The 27,255-nt window shown below is 38.4% G+C and overlaps 1 protein-coding gene across 1 annotated transcript; it reads left to right on the top strand.

Moving 5' to 3' along the window:
* The first annotated feature begins 1,049 nt into the window (after positions 1-1,049).
* rab11fip1b (RAB11 family interacting protein 1 (class I) b) lies at positions 1,050-22,580 on the top strand. Its single transcript, XM_023268957.3, has 6 exons — positions 1,050-1,621; positions 15,978-16,402; positions 16,480-18,613; positions 19,521-20,273; positions 20,905-21,013; positions 21,685-22,580. The coding sequence occupies exons 1-6, from the start codon at positions 1,272-1,274 to the stop codon at positions 21,889-21,891; spliced, it is 3,978 nt and encodes a 1,325-aa protein (XP_023124725.2). The 5' UTR covers positions 1,050-1,271; the 3' UTR covers positions 21,892-22,580.
* The last annotated feature ends 4,675 nt before the right edge of the window (positions 22,581-27,255 follow it).

The raw sequence follows: 27,255 nt of genomic DNA, 5'->3' as shown, positions 1-27,255 counted from the left end.
ATTTCCCAGCATCTTTTGACAAAAACCCAGTCAACTAGAAAGCTACAGCTAGCTACAGTGCTTAGTAGTTACATCACAGCCAGACATTCTGGCAGCGCCAACACTCGTGCGTCACTTTACTAATTGGCTCAAGCTTCTATATGTGTCTTTAGCTGTAATCTTTGCTGGGCATTGTAAAACAGGGAAAGTACACAGTTTCAGGACTGGTGCACAAGTTAAGCTTCGACTATGAAGGTTTTCAGCTTGTCTCAGATTCTTAGGAGAGTGTTTCTTTTATGAATTTAGGATTTATATCGAGTCACTCTTGTTTCCTTCCTCAAACAGCAGGAGTCACTGTTCAGACGTGAACCAATCTACCTTCAATAAGTTGTGGCAAAACAACACGAATACATAAATTACTCTACAAACAGTGGCATAAGTCTAAAGTAAATCTATTTTCCGAAGCTATTTAACCCTGTCAGGATGAGGATTGTTTGCACTTTCATCTTATGTGGAGGAGAAAGTGGAAATAGGAAGGTTGTCAGTCCATTAATGCTTAAAAAAAAAAAAAAAAAAAACAGACATTCATTGTATTTTACAGACGTGAGTCTATCTGAACTGCATGGGAAATAAAATCCTTGCACATGCCAGCACTGCAACGTGATTACAATTCAGACTGGAGCTGCATGTGAAACTGAATCTGACCGTCTCAGGTGCGTCTTTGTCGGGTTTAATGTTCTCTGAGAGAAAGAGTGAGACTTTGAGGAAGGAGTAGCTGGTGCTGTAATTATGACACAACAGAGGCCTTGACTGGAAATACAGCAATTTGTATTGCTTGTTTGTTTACCTGAAGATACTAAATTAACCAGAAAAACAAGAATTTGTCCAGCAAGAACCCAAACCAATGAGCCGTTCAGTCCTGCTTTATTGAAGCTCAGCTGCTGCGTGGTGATGCTGATGCGCTCTGGCAGGTATCAACAAGGATCAGGTGTGGTCTGCTGGCTCCTCTGAGTGCTGCTTACTGCGGTGTGAATGAACAAACCAAAACGTATCAAGTTGGTCTCAGGAGCCGCGTTAACCTGTTAATCTGGAGGGAGTGTCTTGTCTGGACCGAGGCCCCCTCCCGGTGAAACTCCGCCCAATCAGCTGGTTCCTGAAGCTCAGCGGAGACCATGAACAAACTTTTCCTCACTTCTGCACAGTGTCACGGTGAACCGATGGTCGACGGTGCCGCGTTTTGTTGTGGGAGTTAATTCTTTAACGCCGCTGATCCAGCAACAAGTGTCGTCAGCATGTCCCTGGCGGATCAGCAGTGGTGTCCCACAAGCGTCCAGGTAACGGTGCTGCAAGCCAGAGGCCTCAGGATCAAGGGGAAAAGCGGCACCAACGATGCGTACGCGGTCATGCAAGTGGGCAAAGAGAAGTTCCAGACTTCAGTGGTGGAGAAGAGCGTGGCTCCGGTGTGGAAGGAGGAGGCCGCCTTCGACCTGCCGCCGCTGCTCCACGGAGCGCACGGCTCGGAGCGCGGCACGCTGCACGTCCACGTCCTGCACCGGGCCTTGGTGGGCCCAGACAAACTGCTGGGACAAGCAGTCATCAACTTGCTGCAGCTCAGTGAGGACAAAACCCGCAGCAAGACTGAGTGAGTAGTGCACACAGCAAGGAGTTGGTGGATTGAAGGGAAAACGATGTGTCGAAAGAATTACGCACACGCGTAAAAATGGTAAATGAAGAAATTACAGGTGAAGTCATGAGGTTAGAATTTTGCTCATGTTAAAGTAGACTATAAATATACACAGGAGCTTGACATCGTGACTTTATCTTTTGTGTTGTTGGTGTTTTTTAAACTTTATAGCTCTTTGGTTCATCTCTTGTCTTTTGAAGCGTGCTTGATAAATACCTTTGAGCTGACAAAATCACACACCAGTCAGAATGGCCCACTTCAGAATAATGTACTGGATTATGATTAGGCCTATTAATGACTTCACATCTCTGCTGTTGGCAATAATGAGGTTCATTTTAATGATTTTAAAATCCCATCACTCCACCTTCACCTCTCAGGATTCAGCATCATTTATTTGTTGATTGCATTTTGTGTTGTGAAATCTGAATCTGCAAAGTAATTAGATGCTGAAATGATCCCATAAATGAAGTTAAAGAGTGGAAATACTTAAGTAGTTCATTCAGGATACTTTAGCATTTGTGAAAAGATGGATTTGATAAAGGGTGAGGGCTGCCACAGCAATGATTATTTTAATTTTTGCTTAATTGATGGTCCCTGAGCCTGAAAATAATAACTGTATTTATACTGCACCTTTCAAAAACAATGTTTTAAGGTGCTGCATAAAGCAAACATTAAAATACAGCAATTGAACACAGCATCAAGTTTATGAAAGAGCACAACTACTGGTGGACTAACATAAAAATGAAGTAAAACATACACAAACAAAATAATGTAACCACAATTAGACCTAGTTAAGTGAAGGTTTTATATTAAAAAAGGTTTTCAGGAATGTTTCGTAAGACAATACTGCCAGTCTGAGATGTTCTGGGAAGGAATTCAACAGCAAACAGGCAAATACCTGATCACACCTGGTGGCAATTCACATTTCGAAACCCAAACAACAATCAGGCTCATGAGGAGATAAACAATCACACATGGAAAAAAATCACTTGGCCTTTAGAAGGCTTTAAAAACAAGCAAGAAAATCTTCAAATCGGTTCTAAAATTAACTGGCAGCCAGTGAAATCCTGCAAGAATTAGAGTAATATGGCATATGATAGCAGTATTTTGAATACTGGAGGAGGTGATGAATGACCTTTTCTAAAAGAGGAACAAATGATCATCCGTATTGCATCTAGAGCTAGGAAAAGTGATTATAATTGTTCTGGAGTCATTAAGATTGAGGAAATTGTTGGACATTCAGCATTTATTGTCAGCTGTGCAAGAAAGTACGGAGGACAAATCATTCCAGCTGAGTTTAAGTGAAACATACAGTTGTGTCATCAGCATAGAAACTTCTAACAGTGCAAAACCTCAAATATTCTTTTATTTCCAGTGAACCAATAAAAACTAAGAAGCTAAATATGTTTGCTTAAAATGTTGTAATTCCTCTAATTATTTAATAAATTAATAGTGTTTAAGATAGGGCCGGGACTTTAACGCATTCATTTTGATTAATTAATTACAGAAAAAATAATGCGTTAAAAAAATGCATTTAATTGCGCTTTTCTCAGTTCCCTAATTTCTGGCACACCGGTAACACTGATGCACACTCCAGCCCAGCAGGTGGCGGTAATGAAGCTAAAGTCTGTTTGCCAGCTGTGAAGAAGATGCACAGTAGTGGGCCACTATCTGGTCACATGACAGCGCTTTAGCTTCAGTTGGTCAGACCAACATGACGGCTCGGGCGCAAACTTTCTCTTTTATTACACAAACAATGAAGCAAAAGTATTTCTGAAAGCATTTGAGGTGAGAAATAAGCTGCTGAATCTGTCCTCGTTTTAGTTCAACAGCTTGTTTAAATGTTTAATGAATATTTTGCGATGCGTCGGACCTCCACTGCCCACACCGAATTTGCATAAAGTAGAATTCAAGTCTACTTTATGCAAATGAAGTCCGGGGAGACGCACCAGAAATTGACGATCCTGTGGACAGATTAGCTATGACAGTCCTGGTTGAGGCTAACGGTGTAGCCGTCTCAGAATAGACCACTTTTCAAGACATTGAAAGTGCTTGAGTTTACAAAAAGTCTTAAAATGTTGAATATAGTAGCGATAATTGCACTTTGAGTTTGCAGTAATCTGTGAATGTAGTAGACAGATGATAAGTGCAGATAAATATAAATGAAACAAACGTTTTTGTTGTTAAAGTTCACGTATGTGTCTATTCATCGATTCAGTCTTCAACCAAAATATACTTGAACTGAAAACCTTTGGCAAAAATGCGATTAATTAATGAGATGCATTTTTTAAAATCGCATCCTACCACTAGTTTAAACCTTTATCAAATTGCATTAAACCTTCTTCAAAGGAAGCCTGACTCTGAGCTTGTTACCTGAGACGGTTTAAACATCATCCGGCTAAAGTCCCTTTGAGCAAAACAATGAATTCCTGAAGGCCTTCATACTGCAGCGTGTTTTAGTTTCAATAAAGTTTTAATAAATAAATGACTCTTACTCTACAGGTGGCCCTCTGATCTAAATACAATATTTTATTAAAATATTGCGTCTCTGTGCTCATAAATGGGGAAATGATGTGAAGTGCGATGATTAATGAGTAAGTGGCAGCTGGTTCTGTCGGTTCTGCTGCATCTATGTAGACAAAAATCCCACAATCCCTGTGGAATCCCCAGTAATTTTATAATCTCCAAAATTATGCGGCACTTTCGAAAACTGTGGACATAAATTGCCATATGTTTTCCTTAATATATGCATGTGAAAAGCCTCTCTGGAAGCGATGAGTCTAATTTCTCTCTGATATTTGAACCTTTGGTGAGCTACTCAAGCAGCTGCACACACACACACACACACACACACACACACACACACACACACAGCCATGCATCACTTCACAGACCTGCTGTGGTGGCTTTGGCTTGATGAATGTTGCCCACTCGCTCCAGTGCAGCTTAGGGGATTTGTTCCCTCGGCAGCAGCCTTCGAAGATGCCAAGCAGCATTACTTACTCAGGCGAATGAAGTGAGTTAAAAGATTCACTTTCATTGACTGAACTTGTCAACGGGAGAGAAATTCCCCAGAGAAATTTAATTTCACTGCAACTACTGCAGCCGAAGGAGTTAATTTAACTTTAATTACTTATTATATTTCATGTATAGATTAACAAAATAGTTTTAAAAAAAGAATCACAACCATCTCCTCTAAGTTTGTAGGAATACTGGCTCTTTTAAGCAGAAAATATGCCCTTTCTTTAGTCAAAAACTACCACTTTAAGTCATATTTGTTCAAATTTGATATGCAAGACTAATCTGTCCATCAGAGTTAGCCTTCTGCGGCTCAGTAAGAATGAAAATATTTCTTGTGCTAAGCTGTTTGAGTGTTTCAGCCCCCCGACGTGTGATCAGCATTATAGAACAGCAGACTGCAACACCAGCCTGCTTCTCTAAATGCACAAACACACACCTTGTTCTCCCACCTTCTCTGGGGTCGTCTGATGTTGTTGGGTTCTGTCTGCTCTGCTTGATGTCTTGGATCATCGCACCCACAGCGAAGCTAGATTGGATGTTGTGTTTCGTTGCTGCTTGTTTTGTTGATCATGAAAATGTACAAATTTGCGGAGAAGAATCCACTCAGTGTGACATTAGAGATCAGGTAATGAGCTGTGCATTAAAGGCATTCAGTGGCAAACAACTTGTCGTACCGTTCCGCCTGCTTCTTGTTTTTGGCTGATCTCCAGCTTTCTTCTCCCATGAATAAAGGTTGTTCCACTCTGCTAATCAGAACTTCACCTGCCTGTAAGTTTCACATTTTAATATGTATGATTTGGAGTTTTGTGGCATCTCATCTGAACAACCTGCCTTTCAGAAATCAGATTTTAGTTTCCCTTAAGCAAAGCTGCTGAAATTCACTTGTTACATGGATAGTTTAAAAACTATTTTTCACCCTGAGAATACTTTGTTTTTGTAAAAGCACAGCGTGTTCTCTGTTGGTGAGAGCTTGGTAAATGCTCCAGCCTCACATTCCTGACTGTTTTATCAATGAAAGACAAACAGTGATGGTAGCAGCGATGGTCGGACAAGGTCAGTTTCTCTGAGTGAGACCGTTGTGGCTGTGCTGAGGCCAGACAGACAAACAGTGTTAAACGTGCCATGAGCCGCCGGTACAACAGCTCTGCTGTTTAAAGTGCGTGTTGGTTTTGAAGTCTGCGCAGCAACAATTCAGCCACGTTCAGCTCATTTTGAACACATGCTGCAAAAAGACAGCATTGTTATTCGGGTGCAGTTAATCCCAAAGTTATTCAAACTCATACCAAGTTTAGATTTATAATGATTTTTAAAATTTTGACCAGTAAGTTTTCTTCTGCCTTGGAATGGCACAAACAAACTTTTTGCATGTTTCCACTGGGATTTTGTTCCACTACTCTTGCAACAATATCCCGTTCTTTAAAGCTGCCTTTTTTCATCATTCTGGTCTCCAGTTCCCGCCACAGTTCTCAGTGGGATTCAGGTCTAGACGGTGGTTGACTTAACGATTTCTTGGGTCAATATACAGTTGTGGGACTTTTTGTAACATAGTTGACAGGTATCATAGTTGACATTTTTGCTATTTTCAGGCCTAAAATCAACATGGCCACCTATAACCAAACACCACATGGCATTTTTACAGAAAGATTCTTCTAAAATATTACATATACAGCTGAGCAAAATTGAAAGTTATTTCTAAAGATATTGTAGTAAACCTGTTGACATGCCATAAATCCACACTTGACTCACACACTGCTTTATATTAAATAACTCAGAAAGTCTTGGAGTCTGGCCAGTCTTTTCTTCAGGAGGAAATGACATCATGTGGAGCAGGTCATGTGATCTGGAATTAACACACTTCCTTGAGAGGTGTTTTTGTAATGGGGAACTTAGTGGAAAGTGATTTCTTGGACACAGATACAATTTGTTATTTTCCATATAAAATTTGATATATTGGCAAAAAAGAAATATCTGTCATGATTATCTCAACTTAATAAAAAGAACACAATCAAAACAATTATTGAATAAGCTCATTTTATTATTGTTTGTCTAATTAGAAGGTGGTTGTTATTAAACTGGGATGGTTATTTAGTTGACATTTTTGCGATATCCAGTCATTTTTTTATTATTAAGTGATTATTTCCATAATAAATAATTATGGAATTTGTAAAGACATGATCATAATGAACATAAAAAAACATAATTTTTTTTTTATTTTTAATAAAAATGTATGCAAGATCCCAGGACCCCATGGACTTTAATTCCTTAAGTCCTTCAATTATATATTGACCGTTTTAACTATACTTTAACTGCATGTTTAAGTTGCTAGTCGAGGTTCAGTCCAGTCCAGTAACAGGTTTTTTCTGCTGACTACCTGATCTTTTCCTCTAGAACCTTAATGCAGTCCTCTTCTTCTCTCATGATGCATTTTCTTTAACAAGGCTGCCTGACCCATCAGCTGAAAAACTCTCCAAAGCATCATATTCCCACCACCAGGCTTGACTGTTGGGATGGTGTTGTTGAGGTTAACTCTTCTCCTTCCCAAACAAAATGCAGGTCCTCGTCTACATCAGAGCTGAACACTTCTTCTTGCTGAGGTGAGCTTTTGTGTGCCCGTCTTGGAGAAGTGGAGTCCTCCTTCGTCTCCACCCACTGACACCAGCCTCATGCAGTGCAGAGGTTTTCAGCAGAATTCATGAGGCTGGCCTTGGTGGTGACCCTCAGATTCTTCTTGGCCTCTGGTACTACCGTTCTTGTCGGTGCACGTGTTACTTTTGGCTTCTTATCACCCCTTTTGAGAGTTTTTCACAGTGTGGAACTCCTTGTACTCTTTCATTCTGCTTTGCACTGTGGCCACTGGCACTTGAAAACACTTGATCAAACTTGGTAGAGTTTTCCAGTCTTGTGAACGGACACAACGTGCAGCTCAGTAATGGACCTTAGGAACAAGCTCACTATGCTCCTTGTTTTTTAACCATGACTTGTATTCAAATAGCAGCTAATTGAAGAACTACTGCATTGCTTGTTCTCAGTTTCTAATGTATTATAGCGCTTGTAGAAAGTACTAGGAACATTTGGATTACTGTAGACCTTAGGATGCTCTTAAAAATATTCGAAGGGTTCTCTTTTCTCCTATTTATATCATTTAAAGGCAAAAAAAACCCAAATAAATATTCACTGTCAAAATTTGGCTTGAGTATAAATAGCGTTGGGCTTGAGGGAAAATTCATAGAGAAGGCTGGATCATGATTATTGACCAAAGCTCTACTGCTCATGTTTTATTGAACGCAGAGTAATCCTTCACAGTCCAGGCTGGAAAATGAAAGTGAACCTTTGTACCAAGAACTTTTCCAAAAGCTAATTAGCATTGGGTGTGCCAATTAGGAGACGAGACTGTGGATGTTAGAGATGCTTCTCTCTGTAAATAAAGTCAAATAAAGTGTGGAAACCAACAAAGTCCAGTCCTCAGATGAAAGAGATTAGTTGATGTGAACCATGCCTCAATCATACGTCTTTCACAGGGCCTTAGAAGAAGACTTACAGAGAGCCTTTCTAAAGACTTGCATGTTCCACTGTCTAGAAAAGCCTATGTTCATTTGTCCACTAAAAGAAAAATACAAGAAAAAACGAGAGTGGTGATAACAGAATTACGCCACAAAGGTAACAACTGCACTAAAGTTTGCAGAAGACCACCTGAATGTTCTGCAACACTTCTGGGATAATCTTGTTTGGTCAAATGGAATGAAAATTGAACTTGTTGGCAGAAAAGCACGTCGCTATGTTTGGAGGGAAAAACAGACACTGAACACCAAAACCTCATCCCAGCTGTGCAGCATCAGGCAGAGAGCATCTCGGTTTGAAGCTCCTCAGGGCCTGTTTGCCTGGAATTCACTGAAGGAACTATGGGTTGAAAGTTTTATCAAGAAACTTTACAGGAGACTGTGAGGGCAGAACTCAGTGACCTGAAGCGTGTGGGAGGCTGTGTGATGCAACAAGACGATCACCCAAAGCAACGAAGTGAGTCGGCAACAGAATGGTTCATACTTTGGATTGGCCAAGTCAGTTCTGCACAGAATCGAGACGCTGTTGACCTGAAGAGAACTGTTGAGTCAAGACATCCCAGACATACTGATGAACCTGAACAGTTTCATTCAGAAGTCTCATGAGCAGAAACAAGAAACATCAGACAGAGCCTGTTGCTGCTACAGGAGGTTCTACAAGTTACTAAATTCACTTACATCACTTGGTTCACTTCTTTTACCTGCAGTGTGAATAATTGCTCAGTGTGTTCAAAAAAGACTGAAAACTACAGTTGATTATGTGTTATTAGTTTAGTCAGATTGTGTTTGTCTACAATTGTAACCTAATTTTGTCTCGTTTTTGACATTTTGCCTCTTATTTGTGTCATTTTGAGTCATGGATTTGTTTTTTTGTGTCATTTTGGGTCTACTTTTGTGTTGTTTTGTGTCTGGTTTTCATATATTTTTTGTGTTTTGTGTCTCATTTTTGTCTTTTTGTGTCTCATTTGTGTTGTTGTGTGTCTTGTCTCATTTGTCATTTGTGTTTGGTTTTTCTCTTTTTTTTTCTTAGTGTTATTTTGTGTCTCATTTTTGTCTTTTTGTGTCTCATTTGTGTTTGGTTTTTCTCTTTTTATTTCTTATTAGTATCAGTTTGTGTCTCGTTTTTGACATTTTGCCTCGTTTTTGTCATTTTGGATCCTATCTAGATGAAAATAAGACCACATTTTTGAGTAATCAGTTCAGAAATCCTGATAACTCCAAAGATTTTCCCGACTTTTTCTTGCAACATGAAGTAACACAGGCTCCTTTCTGTTCACTAATCCACGGCAGTGTGGCAGCAACCCTGAAACGGAAGCAACTTAACTCAATTTAGCCGTTAGCTATTTTAATATTTACTTGTAGCCACCAGAATATGTCCGAATGTCCTTTCTGAAAAAGGTTTTTGTCATATTTCAACATTTTCTACGAGGGCATTGCAAAAATTGAGGCTGCTGATGAGCTGAATTTACAGTATTCTGGAGCTTCTGTTACCAAAACCTGCAGGTCAGGAACCTTGGATAAAGAAAATGAGACACTAGTTGTAATAGAGGCTTCATTGTGTGAAACCACAGTAAGTAAATCTCAATTACAGCTTCAATCGGCTGCTTCATTGTAAAATGTCTTCCATTTTTTTCACAGTAAAGCATGTTTTATGGTTGTTTTAAAAATAAATCAAGGTCCAGCCACTGATTTGGCACATTCATGGGAAAATTTAGTTTGTTTTCAATTCCAGCTCAGTTACTTCATTTTCTCTGGCCTTCATTTTGGCTTCTTTGACTCAAGGATATGATAAAAGTCCTTGACAGTTTCTGGTCTTTTCACAGTATCTCTGTCGAGTTGTTTTACTCACTCAGCTCTTCTCCCACTCACAGCTGCAGTGTGTGATAAGAAAGGCTCGAGCCACTCTGGGTATTGTCTTATCAGTGGTTCAGGCTTCATAGGAAGGATGTGTGTGTGCAGAAAGTAGAATACATTTACAGAATGTTGAGTCATGCGTTATCCTGCTCTTGTTGTGTTTGTCCAGCGGAGCATCACACTTTCTTTCATTCACAGATGTGTGAGATTATTATAAGAGCATCGTCATTACTGAGAGACTCTTAAGTTAAAGCCACTTTAATTCTGCCCCCAGCACAAAGCTCAGTGCTCTAACCAGCTAACGCCCAAACGCTTTTGCAACTTCCCTTCTGATTGAATGGAAGCAGAGTTCTGCTTCTCCTTTTTTTACTGGTTCATGCATTTGTTTTGTGGCTTCTGTTGCCATTAGTGAGCTGCAGCAGCTGCATTAAATCTATATGAGACTGTACTGAGCTGCACTATATTATACTACAGTTATGCTTTTACTATATTGTACTTATACTATGCTAGAGTTTTGCTATTGCTATATCATACTGTATGTACTGCACTATACCATGCTTTACCACAGCCATACATGTGTTACTACATAATATACCTACATTATGCTGCACACTGCACCAATGCACCTATAAAGGTTATACAGTATTATGTAATATGTATAAAATGTCATTGTGCCAATACTAAAATATTTTACCATGCTATATAATTTTTTAAAATATTTTTTTTTGTTGATTTTCTTTTTTAATTCTACTTTTTTTGAAATGCCAAAGAAATAGTTAGTTACAATTAATCACGATTAAATATCATTCATTTTTAATCTATATTAATTGCATCTTCCATTTGTAGTTGTTTGGTTCTGCCCATTTGTGCGTCGGTAAGTCTGCTTGGACAAACTGCCCTAAATGCGTTGCCAGAGACGTTTCAGGGATTTTGAGTCATTCTGTGCTGCAGATGGGTTAACAGCATTAAAAATTTTAATCAGATTAATCATGATGACGGATTAATTCGCCTTAATGCTTTAATTTTGACAGTATATGCTGTATATACTATATAAAAGTATTTTATATTAATATTTTATATGCATATTAGTATTTTTTTTATATATTAGTATTTTTTTTGCATTAAAAAAATCGTAGAATTAAAAAAGAAAATCAGTAAAAAAAAATGTTTATTTTTAAAATTGTACATCATGGTATATCTATATCTGTGTATATATTTAGATATAGATATGTAATTGAAAGACTGAATTTACATTTGTCTAATGTGGAATAAAATGCATTCGCAAATTTATATTAACTTCAAAAATATTTCATTTTTATTTCTTAGATGAAACTGTTAAATTCAAGTTTAATATTGTGAATATATTTCATCCATCCGTCCTTCTATCAGTTATTATATATGGTAGGTCATTTTAATTGCTTTTACACATATAAATATCCTTATACAATATTATATAGCACATGTTCTCAAGTAAGATTAAGATTAGAAAAATATTTTAAATTATGGGATTTTGCTTTTTTTTACTTTAGTTTGGTATTTTTGTTTGTTTTAATTTTAAAAAACCATCAGCTGGGGCTGCCATACTACTACAGATATTATACAATATTACTATAAAAATATACATTGCAGTTAGTACATTAATATACTCAAACACAATTCCATGCTACACTGTACAACACTGTACTATATACTATAATAATAGAGAAATTATAATTTATCAAAGACTGCACTGTAAAAGAGAAAAAACTGGTTTGTTAGATTCGTTATTGCAGTATCATTTCGCACGTTTGTTTTCTGCTATTGATGGATATCATAATACGGTAAATAAACAGGTGTAGAAGAATCATGAATAAATAACATTAAAGACTTTGTTGCATGATAAAACATACGTTAGTGTCTAATCTTTCGGTACTGTATCTTACATGTAGACCACACTGACACACTGAAGGGAGAGGAGGAATTTAAAACTGCTCTACTTTGAAAAAGAGACAACAACTCCACTCTGGGACGGGATGAATTATTCTTTTTCATTCATTTGTATCATACAGAAATATGTCACTGTGTTTGGGAGCACGAAGACACAGCAGGAACAGAACACATTCTACATTAGCATGATAGATGAATTCATTATCTGTCTATCTAGCAGCATTTTATTAAAAGACATCCATCAGGCAGATCATGTGGAAGCCTCACAGTGAAATATTTATAATGTCAAGGCCTGAAATTTGCCAATCACTTCCCTTTGCTCATCAGTAAGTCGGAGACAGGAGAGCTTTGACAGCACTCAACCATTTCACAAATTCCAGGAAAAGGCGTCTCCCTCCTTAATTTGTTTGTGCCTCGACATCTGAAGCATTCCAGAGGGAGAGTCTGAGAAACACAACAACTCAGGACTGTGACAGGAAAACATTGTCTTCATTTCTTACAGTTTCAATCAGTGGCATCTCTGGGAGCTTTAGTCTAGAGAAGCCATAAACACACATGTGCATGAAACTTATTTAGACCGCTCTGTGTAATGCACAACACAACGGCAAACCCTGAAGCCTGCAGCCACAACACGACATGCTGCTTGCACACACGGCCCCTTCCTCATTTCCTCATTTCCCCAGGAATCCAGATTTCAGATGTTTGCTCAGTGGTGAGCTGACCTCGGATTTCTGCCTGATGGGCACTTTTTTTATGCTGACTGGTCCGTTTTATTTGTTCTGTTAAATTATTCTGCTCCTTCTGTCAGTGCTGGACCATGACTCAGTCTGCTCTCAGTGAACGTCTTGTGCTTGTTTTACTAAGCCGCCAAGGAACACAGTGGAGTTATGTGATGATTGGTGTATGTTTGTGCGTCGGTCTGTTAGCAACATTACTCAGAAACGGACTAACGGATTTGGATGAAATTTTCAGGGAAGGTCAGAAATGACACAAGGACCAACTGATTAGATTTTGGCAGTGATGCAGCTTATAGTCTGGATTCATGAATTTGTTATAGATTTCTGTATCATTGCAAGATAGCAGCACAACATTATTGTAACTATGACAACAAGTGAACACTACATTCTGCCTGCTGACGATCACATGATGGCGATCCTATACTTATTGTAACTTATCTGTTGGAAACAATTAATTAAATTGTGAGGGTGTTTCCGAGTCCCATCAATTCCCGCCACCTGCTACATATTTAGGTCACGCGATTCGGTATCTGTTCATAACGTACACATGCAGAACACACGCCTGCGCTCAGCGCAAGGTGATTTTGTTGTTTTGTGTCATTTTGTGTCTCCTTTGTGGTGTTGTGTATTGTTTTGTGTCTTATTTGTCATTTGTGTTTCGTTTTTCTCATTTTATTTCTTACTAGTATCATTTTGTGTCCAGTTTTTGACATTTTGCCTCTTGTTTGTGCCATTTTGGGTCTTGTATTTGTTGTTTTGTATAATTCTGTCTCTTCTTTTGTGTTGTTTTGTGTCTGATCCTGATCATTTTTTGTGTTTTGTGCCTCGTTTATGTTGTTTCATCTCACTCTTGGACACTTGTCTCTTTTTTTAGTTTTGTGTCTCGATTTTTTTTTTTTTTTATCATATTGTCACATTTTTCTTTTATGCATTGGTTGTGTCAGTTTTTTTGTTCAATTCACACTTTAAATTTACAGCAGCCTGGTGTTTGGTGTCATTCTCAATTCTGGCTCCAAAACAAATTAAAATTTAGCAGTTTTTACTGTATTTTAGAAAAAACGGGATGCTACAGTTAGAATTTGGTTCTATTTTTAGCGTAATTTTATATAGTGTGGCATCTTGGTGTTTTATTGTCCAGCTTTATGTAAATGTGGCAATTTAACAAGAACAAAGAGTGTGTTGGTGTTCATTCTTTTTACTTACAGCATGTTTAAAAATGAAGATGAGGCTAATAGCAGATTGGTCCCTGTGAATCTAGTTTGACTTTTGTGAGCAGGAGACTCTAAGACAAAAACTCTCTCCTAAACAGGGAGCTTGCTGGCTCTCTGTAGGGTTAAATGTTCAACAAGGAACAAGCAGCAGATACATGCAGTTCAGTTTGACACCATCAGAAAACCTGCCAAGCGTAAATCTGCGTCACAGGTTACCGTAGAGTGTTCACTAGTGTATAACTATTATACTGTTTTATTTAGGTTTGATCATGTGAAAGATGAGGTGGAGAAAAGGGAATAACATTCATCCAGTGCTGACAGTATTCACAGTACAAGCATTCATAAATTCTCCACTTTAGAAGCTGAATAAATATAAATATTTAGAGAAACTTTCCTTTGTGGTCAATTTGCCGCCTGTGCTTAGATCATCCCAGACTTTCCAAAAACATTCAGTTTGCTCCTGAGTCACTTTCCGTTTGCTTCGAGTTGGATCATAGTTTCCACAAAGACAGTAAATAGAACTGAACATCAACATGCAGTCAGTGAATCTCAGTGACTGTTATTAATGTGAACCTTTCAGTAGATGACTTTATGGTGAATATGAGATTCTGGATGATGCTCCATTAATAGAAAACTCTTTCTCTGTGACACAGTGTTATTGCAGGTATCAAATGGAGCATTAGATGTTTAAAACACAGAATGAATATAAAGACTTGACAGACGATATTTCAGTTTTTAGTGATGAACTAAGTAGGTTTACAAAACTACTTGTACTTAACTTGAGTCTTTTCCTTCCTGACATTTTCTGCTATATATTTATATCAGAGGGAAAACTGTACTTTATGCTTCACTAAAATTACCTGACAACTGTAGTTACTGTACTATTTAAAACTTTTACACATAAAGAGCTTTAAAAATAAGACGTTTTCTCATGAATTAAACTACTTGAAAGTTTTTACGTGTATCTGCAACAATTGGTTGATTAATCAACTAGTTGTCATTTTTATGTAAAAACATTTCATGGTTCCAGCTTCACAAATGTTGCTGCTTTTCCTTTAGATTATTTTTAATCTAATCATTTTAACGTATGGCTCTGGGTAGATGTTTCACATTACTTTTACAATGTTTGAGGGCTAAAAATGAACTGATTAAATGAGAAAGTAATGAGAGCTATTGCATTTCAAATCATCAAGGGCCTTCTGCTCGACATTCTCTGATTTGGTTGGGGTTTTTATTATTAATTATGAATATTTAAATATTATCTGACTGAAAACAACGTTGTATGCCTTTAATCAAAACTAATTATTCCTAGTTATACTTTGAGAACCACTTTAAGACTGTAGATGTTGATAATGTGATTCAAATGTAGCCTCAAATTTCAACACTCGAAGAAATGTGCTGAAAGTCAGACCATAGACTCTTTTTTTTAAAAAAATCTTGAAAAGCATTTGATGTGTAAAGGTAAAGTTTCACAAAAAGCTGTTTAAATGTCCATATTTTAGACCATAAAAACAATCCAGAGACATCAGAGACAAACAGAAATATAACAACAAATGTAATGATTTGACATGGAGTGACCTAAATTAATCCAACAATAGTTCAAAATAAGCTCAACCTCAACCAACTGTAACAGTAAAATGCTACTTTTGTATGAATGCATGAGTAATGATTATCTAATAATATAAAATCTAATATAATCTATAATAGTTAAACACTCACAGGGGAGTCACATTTTTTCTGGTCATACTTTTAATTAAGTGAGATTTTAAAAACAGGACTGTTAATTGCACCACAGCAGTATTAATCCTACGTTTTGCTAATCCAACATTATTGTTTCTTTGCTTTAACAGATTTCTTTTACTTATTTATTTTTTGACTGATCAGACAGCTGATTGTAATTTAAAAACCTCTAAATCCCCCAAATATGACCAGAAACTAAATTCCACATGAATGATTTTGCTCCATGTCCATCCAGACAAACGTCTAACAACGAGCCTCTCTTTAACAGGTGGTTTAAGCTGCTGGATAAGACTGGAAAGCCAGACAAAGACAGGGGAGAGGTGCTTCTGGACATCCAGTTCATGAGGAACAACATGACTGCCAGCATGTTTGATCTTTCTGCCGCCGGTAAATCTCGCTCTCGCCTCGGCAAGTTCAAGGACAAAGTTCGTGGCAAGAAGAAGGAATCGGATTCTGGGTCCAACACGCTGCCGTCCTTCACTCAGGTTCTGACAGACAGCGAGGACGAGGCCAACGAAGGCGAAGCAGCAGCAAGTAAGGACGGAAAAAATAAGAAACACAAGATGAAGTCGTTGTTTTCTCCCAAATCCAACCTGCAGAAGAACATGTCTCAGTCTATGTCGGTTCTGCCGGCGAAGAACTCGACGCTGAGCAGCAGCCAATCATCTGGTCTGAATGTGGATTCCTCTGAAGGTCAGGAATTTAATTTATCAACATTATTGCTTCTCTGTCTTTATTATTTATCTGTTAACTTTTCTGTGTCTTTTCAGGTAAAAAGAAGTTCAAGTTCAAGATACACAAACGCTCGGGCAGCTCAGACAGCAAAGATTCCTCCTCTGGCCTCCAGAAGCAGCTTCCTGTAGAACAGAGCAACTTGTGCATCAACGGCAGCCACATTTACTGCGAAGAGCCGCCGACTCGAACGTCTCGCATCGGCTCAAACTTCAGTCTGGCCAGTTCAGGTCACGGATCGATGGAGGAAGTCCCGGAAAACTCTCCTCCATCTGTTGATTCACTGAGAGCAGTGAGGCAATATTCGCCCTGGACGGAGGAGGACGAGGAAGTGGAAAACATAAAAGAGGATGAATCCAGAAGGGAGGAAGAGGAAAGGATGAGGATGGAGGAGGAGGAGAAGGTCAGGAGACAGCAAGAGGAGCTTGAGAGATTAGCAGAGGAAGAAGAGAGAAGAAGGGTTGAGGAGCAGAAAGTTAAAAGAGAAGAAGAACGGATTAGGAGAGAAGAAGAAGAGCGTGAAAGATTAGCAGAGGAAAAGAGAAGATTAGAGGAACAAGAGAGAAGGAAAATTGAAGAGGAGAATGAAAAAAGGCAAAGAGAGGAGGAAGAAAAGATAAGGATGGAGGAGGAAAGGGCTCAGGAAGAGAGAAGGAGGAGGCAAGAAGAAGAAAAGGAGAGGGTTAGGAGAGAAGAAGAGCATAAATTAGCGGAGGAAAAGAGAAGACTGGAGGAAGAAGAAAGGAGGAGGATTGAGGAAGAGGAGAGAAGAAGGAGGGAGGAGGAAGAGAGGGTTAGGAAAGAAAAGGAAGAATATGAGAGATTGATGGAGGAAAAGAGGAAACTGGAGGATGAGAAGAAAAGGATTGAAGCAGAGGAGAGAATTAGAAAAGAGGAGGAGAAAAAGAAAAGGATGGAGGAAGAAAGGGTGAGAAAAGAAGAACAAGAGAGAAAGCAGAGAGAGGAGGAAGAAATGAGGAGACAAGAGGAAGAAGAGAGGGTTAGGAAAGAAAAGGAAGAATATGAGAGATTGATGGTGGAAAAGAGGAAACTAGAGGAAGAGAAGGAAAGGATTAAAGCAGAAGAGAAACTTAAAAAGGAGGAAGAAGAAAGGGTTAGGATGGAGGAAGAAAAGATGAGGAAAGAAGAGGAAGAGAAGAGGAGACGAGAAGAACAAGAAAGAATGCAGAGAGAGGAAGAAGAAAGGATTAAAAAAGAAGAGCTGAGGAGACGAGAGGAAGAAGAGAGGGCGAGGAAAGAAAAGGAAGAATATGAGAGATTGATGGAGGAAAAGAGGAAAATGGAGGATGAAAAGAAAAGGATTGAAGCAGAGGAGAGAATTAGAAAAGAGGAAGAAGAAAGAGTTAGGATGGAGGAAGAAATGAGGAGAAGAGAGGAAGATGAGAGGGTGAGGAAAGAAAAAGAAGAATATGAGAGATTGGTGGAGGAAAAGAGGAAACTAGAGGAAGAGAAGGAAAGAATTGAAGCAGAGGAGAAACTTAGAAAGGAGGAAGAGGAAAGAATTAGGATGGAGGAAGAAAGGAGGAGAAAGGAAGAGGAGGAAAAGAGGAGACGAGAAGAACAAGAAAGGATACGAGTTGAGGAGGAAAAAAGACAGAGGGAGGAAGAAGAAAGGAGGCAAGAGGAAGAGGAGAGAGTTCGGAAGGAAAAGGAAGAATATCAGCGATTAGAAGAAGAAAGAATGAAAGAAGAGGAGCAGAGGAGAATTGAGGAAGAAGAGAGAATTAGAAAAGAAGAGCAAGAAAGGATAAAGATGGAGGAGGAGAAGAGGAGGCAAGAAGAAGAAGAGAGGGCCAGAAAGGAAAAGGAGGAGATGGAGAGATTAGCAGAAGAGAGACGGAGGAAAAAGGAAGAAGAAAAGAGGAGGATTGAGGAAAAGGAGAAAGTTAGAAGAGAGGAAGAGGAGAAGATTAGGAGGGAGAGGAAAGAAAAAGAGGAGGCAAGGAGGCTGGAGAAGTTAAAACAAGATGCAGAAGAACAGAAGAAGACAGAAAACAAAGATGGACAAAAAGCTGCAGGGAAGAAAAGCAAGTTGAACAGTTCAGCTGATGTCTGTTCTACTAATCCGTTTGATGAAAACTACTCATATAATCCTTTTGAGGAAATTCCAGACTCACCTCCTGGAGCCAAAGAGGCAAATGTTCAGCAAAGGTTAGTTCAAACTACATGATGTCATTTCCTCCTGAAGAAAAGACTGGCCAGACTCCAAGGCTTTCTGAGTTATTTAATATAAAGTAGTGTGTGAGTCAAGTGTGGATTTATGGCATGTCAACAGGTTTACTACAATATCTTTATAAATAACTTTCAATTTCTATTTTACTCAGTTGTATATATAATATTTCGAAGAATCTTTGTGTAAAAATGCCATGTGGTGTTTGGTTACAGGCGGCCATGTTGATTTTAGGCCTGAAAATAGCAACAATGACAACTATAATACCAAAAGTCCCACAATTATACTGTATATTGACCCGATCACTAAAGTTCAAGACCTCTGGAGACCATGAACAGCTGTCCAAAACTTTGTGTCAAATCATCTTGAAATCGTTGAGATATTTCACTGGGTGACGCTATGAACCACAGATGCTAACACAGATGCAGCGTTGCAAGGCATCGGCAAAGAAAGCTATTTGTAATTTGAATGTTTGATGAAAATGATATGAAGCTGTGATTTACATGCACAGAATGTCTTATCTGAATGCTCTTTAGTTTCTGCTTTTCAGTCAGTCACGACTCTGCAGCAGTTGTTTTTTCTCACCGCTTGTCTTTAAGTGCAACCTTAAACTGACGCTAGCATTAAAATTACATAGCCTGTGTGCTAAGAGTTAGTATGAGTGTGCAGACTGGGATGGAAGAGTGAGCTCATTGAACCTCATTGTGTCAGGTGTCATGGAGTGAAAATGGCTGGAAACCTTCTGTAATTAGTCTGACAGAGGAGTTCGATTCACAGAGATCTCAGGGTGATATTTGTTTGGCATATTAAAGCTGTTTTCACTTCCCCGTGAAACTCCTTTTAGCTAAATGCTTGAGTATGCCTGATTGTCATGTGTCTCATTTCCAGGTGTCAGTCTGCTGTGTCATCTTTGGGAAGCAAGATTGTCTCTGCTGACGAGAAGGAGCTCGTTAGCGCTCAACGGGAGAAGCGACCGGCTCCTCAGCCTCCGGGAAGGAATCAAGCTGAGAAGCCAAGTCAGAGGGAGCGGGATGCATCCACGAGACATCTGGGACAAATTAACATGCAAAATAAAGACAAAGAAGCCAAAACTGTCAGCGTTCCCCCTCAGCGCTCGGTGCAGATGATCGCTCCAGTCGGCAGATCTCCCGCAGACTCGAAGAACGAAGAGAGCTCCACGCAAAGCAGCACCGCCAACGGAACAACAGTCGCAGGCAAACACAGTAAACGTCCTGCACCTCCCCGACCTCGATCCGTGGAGGAAGAGCCAAAAACAACGTCGACTGCAGAGACAAAACAGACTGTTTATGGTTTAAATCCATTTGAAGACGATGAGGACGAAAGTGACGCTGGTCCAGTTTGTTGGCCTCCAGCTGCTGATAAAGATGCTGCCTCTCAGACCAAAACCAAATCCTCAAAAGTTGCTCGTGCACCTCCGCCTCCACAGAACAACGCCACTTTAATCACCCAAAACACTGAAGGAGGTTGTTTTGCAGATGATACTGTACCTGATGGTGCTGCAAACAAAGCATGTGAGCCACAACCTGAGGCCGTAAATCCCACGCTGGTCCAGGAGAGTCCAGTCCAGAACACAGTGGAGGCATGTGTGAAGAAGGAAGGACCGCCTGTAGCTGCACGCAGGTAACACAGCTCACTGCAACAACAGGAGAATAAAAGAATGTTTAACTCATCCATCTCTTCAAAGCTTGTCGTATATTATGGATCACACACCCCTGGCAGCCAGTTCCTTAAGAGAAAGGCCAAGGAATGTTCACATAACTCTTCCATCTCCTCATACATTATAGATCACAAACCACTGGTAGCCAATATCCTGCTTGTGTAATGACTTTAAGAAGATTGATCACACATTTTTTTTTTTTTTGGCAGATTGCCTTTTATTAGATAAAAGCTGTAGAGACAGATGAAAAAGGATGTAAGGAAATGAGATTCAAATTGGTGGCTCAATGATGCTGCATATTCTTAATGTAGTCAGTTTTATTCCTATTTCATCATCTATATACGTTCATCATTAATGTGTATAATTAATCACGTATCTGATAAGATTGATGTAGATGAATGCAGTCAAGTTTAACTGTATAATCTGTTTAATAAGTGATGACTGCAGTAAATCAGTCACTGTTTGATCTTCTAGAAAACGATAAGTGCCGGTTGTGAGATTTATGATGAGCTTGCATGTGAACGCCCCATTTCCTCGACTTCCATCAACCAAGTTCCCACGCCTTCTTTTTTTGATTTTTCTTTATCATTGCAGGCTTCAACCAGTAAAACCCCTTAATTCTGTGGAACAGCAGTCAGTCTCAGTGGTTCAATGGGAAAACAAATCCACAGGAACCCACGGTGAAGCTCAAGACAAAGCAAAGGTTCCTCACTTTCTTTTCTTTAATCAAAGCTTTCATGTTGGTTTAAAGGTTTTTCAAAAAGAAATGGACCAGCGGAATTGAGTTGTTTCGACGTTTAACCCTCGTGTCGTCCTGCAGGTCAAAATTGACCCGTTTCAAAGTTTGAAAATGTGGGGAAAAAAATCTGTTTTCACAGTGAAACTTCTAATGTCCACATTTTCAACATTTTTGGGAAATCTTTGAACATTTTTTGATGGGAAAAAAGGAAATGTTAAAAGTGTTTCTTAAGAACATTCACATAAAAATCAACCAAAATCCAGCAAATTTCGCTGGATTTTGGTTGATTTTTTTTGTGAATGTTCTTAAAGAAAATATTAGAAGTTTTACTGATATATATGTAACCACTTTAGATAGTTTTAGGATTTTTTTGGAGGATTTTTACTCATTTTTTGAAAATATTTGCAAGAATTTTCTTGCCAAAAATGGGGGATTTTTTAAAATAAAACTTTTAAGGAATTATTGGAATTTTGTTCCTAAAGGTTTTGCAAATTTTCAGATATTTGTTGAATTTTTTTGCTGAATTTTGGGATTTTTTTCAGACAAGGAAACAATATTTTTTGGTGCCTGTAAATGAGGACAACAGGAGGGTTAAAGGCTTAATTAAGTGATACCACGTGCTTTGTGTCCTCCAGGTTAATGACTCCAGGCTGAAAGGTCCATTCTCTCAGCTGACTCAGGAGGAACTGATCTCTCTGGTGCTGAAACAGGAGAACCAGCTCTCAGAGAGGGACAAAAAGATCTCAGAGCTGGAGCAGTACATCGACAACTTACTGGTGCGGGTCATTGAAGAGCAGCCAAGTATCCTCATGTCCTTGAACTCTCTGAAGAAAGCTGCCTAGGTGGAGTCACAGCTGACACTTTATTCCTGCTGTACCTGATCAGATCATTTTCTGTAAATTAGACTTTATTCACACCAGCTTCACATTAGAAACTTTATTTGGAAAGACTATGTTAAGAGAAATGGGATAAAGCTTTTGATTAACAGTATATGGAACGGTTTAGATGCCACGGTTGACATGTCTGCAGATGAAGTTAAATGTAAAGATGAAGATCAAAATAAATATTCTAAGAGAAATGTTGCAGAGGCCTTTCAGTTTTAGGATTAAATCGCTTTCCAATGAGTCTAGGTTTCTCAAATAATCAATTCAATGAAGCATATTTTTTCATGTGAGACTCCAAAAGAACATATGTGATCTGTAGTCACAGTTTTCATGTTGCTTTCCAGAAATACTTTTGATAAATTTGCAATGCAGCTAGCATAACAAACTTTTTATTGTATTTCATGACGAACCAAAAACTGTTTTTCAGTATGGAGAAGAGCCTTATTTTACTGTCAAACTATGCACTAGTTATTATACAGATGGTCTTTTTGTTGTCCTGAATGTTTACATGACTCTGCTAACCCCCAAAAGCACTTTAATTAGCTTACACTATTAACATGATATACACTGAATTATTGTACTGTACTAAGGTTACTGCTTGAACTGCTTTAATAAATTTGCAAAATAAAATAAACCCTTGAATGACAGGCTTTCTTTTTTCCCATAATAGTGTAAAAAAATACTGTCTTTGTCACCATTTTCTTCCAATTTTCATTCAGCCTGTGATTTGATAAACGCAAACTCTCCCTTTCCTGACAAAGTGGATGTTTTTAAAACAACACTTAGGGTTTCTGGGTCATTAACACAGTTTGACATTTTCCTAACCACATCGCTATACACACTACAGTTCAATAGTTTGGGGTCACCCAGACAATTTCACACTTTTATTCATGTACTAACATAATTGCACAAGGGTTTTCTAATCATCAATAAGCCTTTCAACACCATTAGCTAACACAATGTAGCATTAGAACACAGGAGTGATGGTTGCTGGAAATGTTCCTCTGTACCCCTATGGAGATATTCCATTAAAAATCAGCAGCTTCCAGCTCGAAGAGTCTTTTATCACATTAACAATGTCTAGACTGGATTTCTGATTAATGTTATCTTTGTTTTAAAAAAATGCTTTTCTTTCAAAAATAAGTACATTTCTAAGTGACCCCAAACTTTTGCATGGTGGTATAAATGCGTGTAATATCATCTCAGTGTCATATGATTCAACATTGTATCACCTCTCAGTAACTGCATTATTTCTAAGTTGGCAAGTAGAAGATTTCTTCTCATAAACATTCAAAAACAACTACGAAACCATATATAAAATATAGACTGCAAAGTAGAAGCTAATTGCCAATTACAGGTCAAATTGTCTCAAGATGCTTTATTTTTATATTTTTTTGTCATATTTAAAATATTACAAAGTAAGAAATTTAAACCTCTTGACTAATCCAATTTATTATTTAGTTTTTAAGAGACTAATTGACAATTCAAACTTTCTCCACTAAAACTAACAAACATGAGGTCAAATAGAAGGAACAGTTTTAAATACTGCAGTCCCACGACGACAAGAATAAAGATTCTCAGCAAAAACTAAATCTGCTGGTGGATTCCATGAAAGTCCTTATAAAGGATAATAAAGTGTGATACTAAAGGTTTGTGGTGCTAAAAATCTCCAAGTAAAGATATTGAGTTGAACATCTGGATGGAGGTTGATTAAAGTTGACCTTCTTTCATTTCTCTGGAGTGACTCCATGGATTTTATGGATGGTGGTTAAAGACCTGCTCTTCTAGTCGTCTTCCTTCTAGTCGCTGTAAAAAGTCAGTCCATCCTGGCCGACTTCAACACCTCTTCATGACAACTTGTTCTGCCTCTGACCTGGTGGAAACTCCAGAAACTCGGGAAAACCCGTCGAGACTCGAGGAACTCATCGAGACTCGAAGAACTCGTCGGGTGGGGGAAGGTGTGGTGGGCGGTGGGGGAGTAGAGGGGGGGAGGCCGCCACCCACCTCCCCACCTACTCTCCGCCCTGACTCCACCCAGACTCTGCCTTGGCTCCGCCCGTGTGGTCATTTGGAAACTACGATGTCAAAGGGACGACGAAATTATTTCTTTTTATCTGATCTGTAGCTCAGTGAGTTAAGGATTTGCCTATGGAGCTGCAGGTCGCTGGTTCAAGACCAGACACTGCTTAAATTTTCATCAAAATCCTGACAAAGACAAAGAAAGAAAACTGCCGCTGGCGGGTCTTGAACCTGCGACCTTCCACTCTGTAGTCTCTCCTCTTATCCCCCTGAGCTACTCGCTCAGATACCAATTCTTCTCGTTTTTCCGCATTTATCATCTATTTTTTGGCGTTTTTCGAGTTTTTTTTAAACTCAGGTCTCAACTCGACCGTTTTTCTCAGGAGGTTGGACTTCAGCCTTTGTGCTGGAGGGTGGAACCCTAAATTCCAAGACTTTCCAAAGCCTCCACACCTCCCGAGTCCTCAGGACCTGAGCTTTCACACAGTCTGAGGGCTGAAATTTTCTAAGTCCCACAGTAGTTCTCTGTTAGATTGAACTTTCAGACAGTCCAAGGACTGATATCTTCGAAGTTCCTGAGTAGTTCTCTGTTAGTTTGAACCTTTAAACAGTCTGAGGACTGAAAACCTAAAAGTTCTTGAGTAGTTCTCTGTTAGTTTGAACCTTCAGACAGTCTGAGGACTGAATCTTAAAAGTTTCTCAGTACTTCTCTGTTTGTTTGAACTTTCTGGTTAACAGAATCCTTAAAACTTGTGACCATGAGTCTTGATTTCACATTTAGACCATCCATCTGAGTTCTTCTCAGACCTTCACCTGTGGGTTTTTTAGAAATCCTCAACAAACTTTGATTCTCTTCACTGAACAGTAAAGTTTGTGGAGATCAGAAGGTAACATTAGTTTGATCCATGCCTTCAACTACTAGTAGACTTTATCTGGAAAGCAGTTTTCTGAAATGAGTTCTTAGTAAATCTGTCCACAATCAAACCAAGAACATAGAAAGAGGAAATGTTTGAAGAAACAACTTGATGTTTTCATTTCAGACTAGAAAACAAGGCCTTTATCTGCTTTTGCTCTTTTGATCATTTTTTCTTCTGTTTAATTTGATCTTCTGAAGTTTAACTGGTGCCAAAGGTCAAAGGTTTTATCTTTAGTTTGATTCTTCTTAAATGTTTAGTTTTGCTGTTTTCTCACTTTTATTCTGTTATAATGTCTGATCTGATTTCGAAAAGTTTTGTCTTTTTAATGTTTAATTGTTGTTTTTTCAAATTTTATCGGCTTGTTTGAAAAATTTCGTTTTCTTTCCCAATGTTTTTCGATTAAATCTTTGTTAAGGTTTTTCTTTTTAAATGTTTCACCACTTTTTAATGGTTAATTTTCTTTTTTAATGCTTCATTGTATTTTCTGTTTAATTCCTGTTTAAAGTTGTATTGTTTTTAAGATTTAATTTTCTAATTAAACATTTAATTTTTTAATTAAATGTTTTGACTTTTAAATGTTTAATAATCTAATTAAATGTTTTGTATTTTTCTAAATGTGTAATATTCTTGTTTAATTGTATTTTTTAAATGTTTATCTAAAATATTTCATCTTTAATGTTTAATATTTTTGTTTTAAAAAATTTTGTTTAATTTCATAATTACATGCTTTGTATCTTCCATTTAATTATCTAATTAAATGTTTTGTCTAACATAATTTAATTGTATTTAATGTTTAATTTTCTTTTTTAAAGTTTTATGTTAAATGTTTATTTCCTTTGATTTAATTGCTTTTTTACTGTAGTTTATTTCTTTAATCTTTTTTTTTCTGTTAAGATTTTAACCCCAACCTTAAAAATGAAACAAACCCTTAAATCACAATGAAAATACTTCTGTTGTCACAATCAAGTTAGTCAATTATTCAGTTTATCAATTCAACTTTATTTGTTTAATACCTTTCACACAGATGACAAAACTAAACAAGCAAAGAGAAAAAACTATGCTAAAACTATGATTAAAACTCAAAAACAAACAAAAAAAATATATATAACATGGTAATAAAATATGTTGTGTCCAGGGGATGGAGGGAGTTTATTGAAGTCTTCTTGGGATCACATGGTAAATCATTTAAAATATAAACTTGATATTCAGTCTAAGGAAACTGCAGAGCAACAGAAGAACCAACAATATCTCCTGTTTTCTCCTTTAATGAGTCGACTCTTCTTGTGCTTTCAGACCAAAGAATTACAGACTCTTCACAACCTGCTCAAACTCTTGGTACAGGACCTCACCACACGGGTCAAGAAGGTTTCCGTCTCATTTCTACTCTGAAGCTCACCTTCTCCTGCTCAAACTGCTGACAAATGTTTCTGCTGCTCTAAAGTCTGGTCTCCAGAACTTCCTAAAAACTCTCAAAGTCTCTTCTGCTGCAGGTTGCTTTGTAGAACTGTTCCAGAAAACCTCACTAAACCACATGGAGGGGCCTCAAGATAGTCGTCCAAATGAAACCATACAAAAACCAAACTAGTACAACCCAAACGCTAAAGTCTCCTGCAGCCTACCAGAGAACCTCTGAGAACAGAGAATCAGGACAGGAACTCTTACCTTCTGGACAACCAACGTTGGTTCACAAACAAGAATACAGAATGTGTCTGACCAAAAACCTCTGAAGACTCACTACAGCCAAGATAAAGACACAACTCAGCTGCACCAAATCCACTAATCACTGCACACATTAGCACCATGTGCTAACTGTGGCTAAAGAACCTCATTTACCAAGACAACTATCCAGTACAAAGCCCTAAAACACACCAAGAAACACATTAAAGACGATTTTACTACTGGAAGCTGCAAGCCAACGCCTAAAGAACAAACTAAAGCAACGAAACCAAGCCCGGTTCTGTGGTGAAGAGAAGCAGAGGAAATGTTTGTCTGCAGCTAAATAAAGCAGGAAGACACTGAGCTGCTCAGGTGTTCCTGATAACACCAAGCTGCTCAGGTGTTCCTGATAACACCAAGCAGCCACCTGGACAGCCAATAGGAACACAGCTTCCTGGAAGTCCAGAGGGCTGGCTTAGTGAAGGAAATTTAGTTTGAGGTTGAAGCAGAAAGTCAACAAAGAAAGTTGAAAACCACCTTCTGATACCTGAAATCTCTGAGTTTTCACACAAAGAACACCTGAACATGTCAAACTGGTTCCATAGTAGAACCATCATTGTAAAAACGTCATAGTATGGTGTGTTGCTCAAAAAACATTAGGACCCGGCTGTCAGGGGACAAACATGTAAGAAACATGAGAACAGAGAGAACCCAACCAGTAGGTCACAGT

This window comes from Amphiprion ocellaris, chromosome 17 (genome assembly GCF_022539595.1).
Source record: "Amphiprion ocellaris isolate individual 3 ecotype Okinawa chromosome 17, ASM2253959v1, whole genome shotgun sequence".
NCBI classification, from domain to species: domain Eukaryota; kingdom Metazoa; phylum Chordata; class Actinopteri; family Pomacentridae; genus Amphiprion; species Amphiprion ocellaris.
Note: the sequence above shows the minus strand (reverse complement) of the source record. Positions and strands in the feature narration are given on the sequence as shown.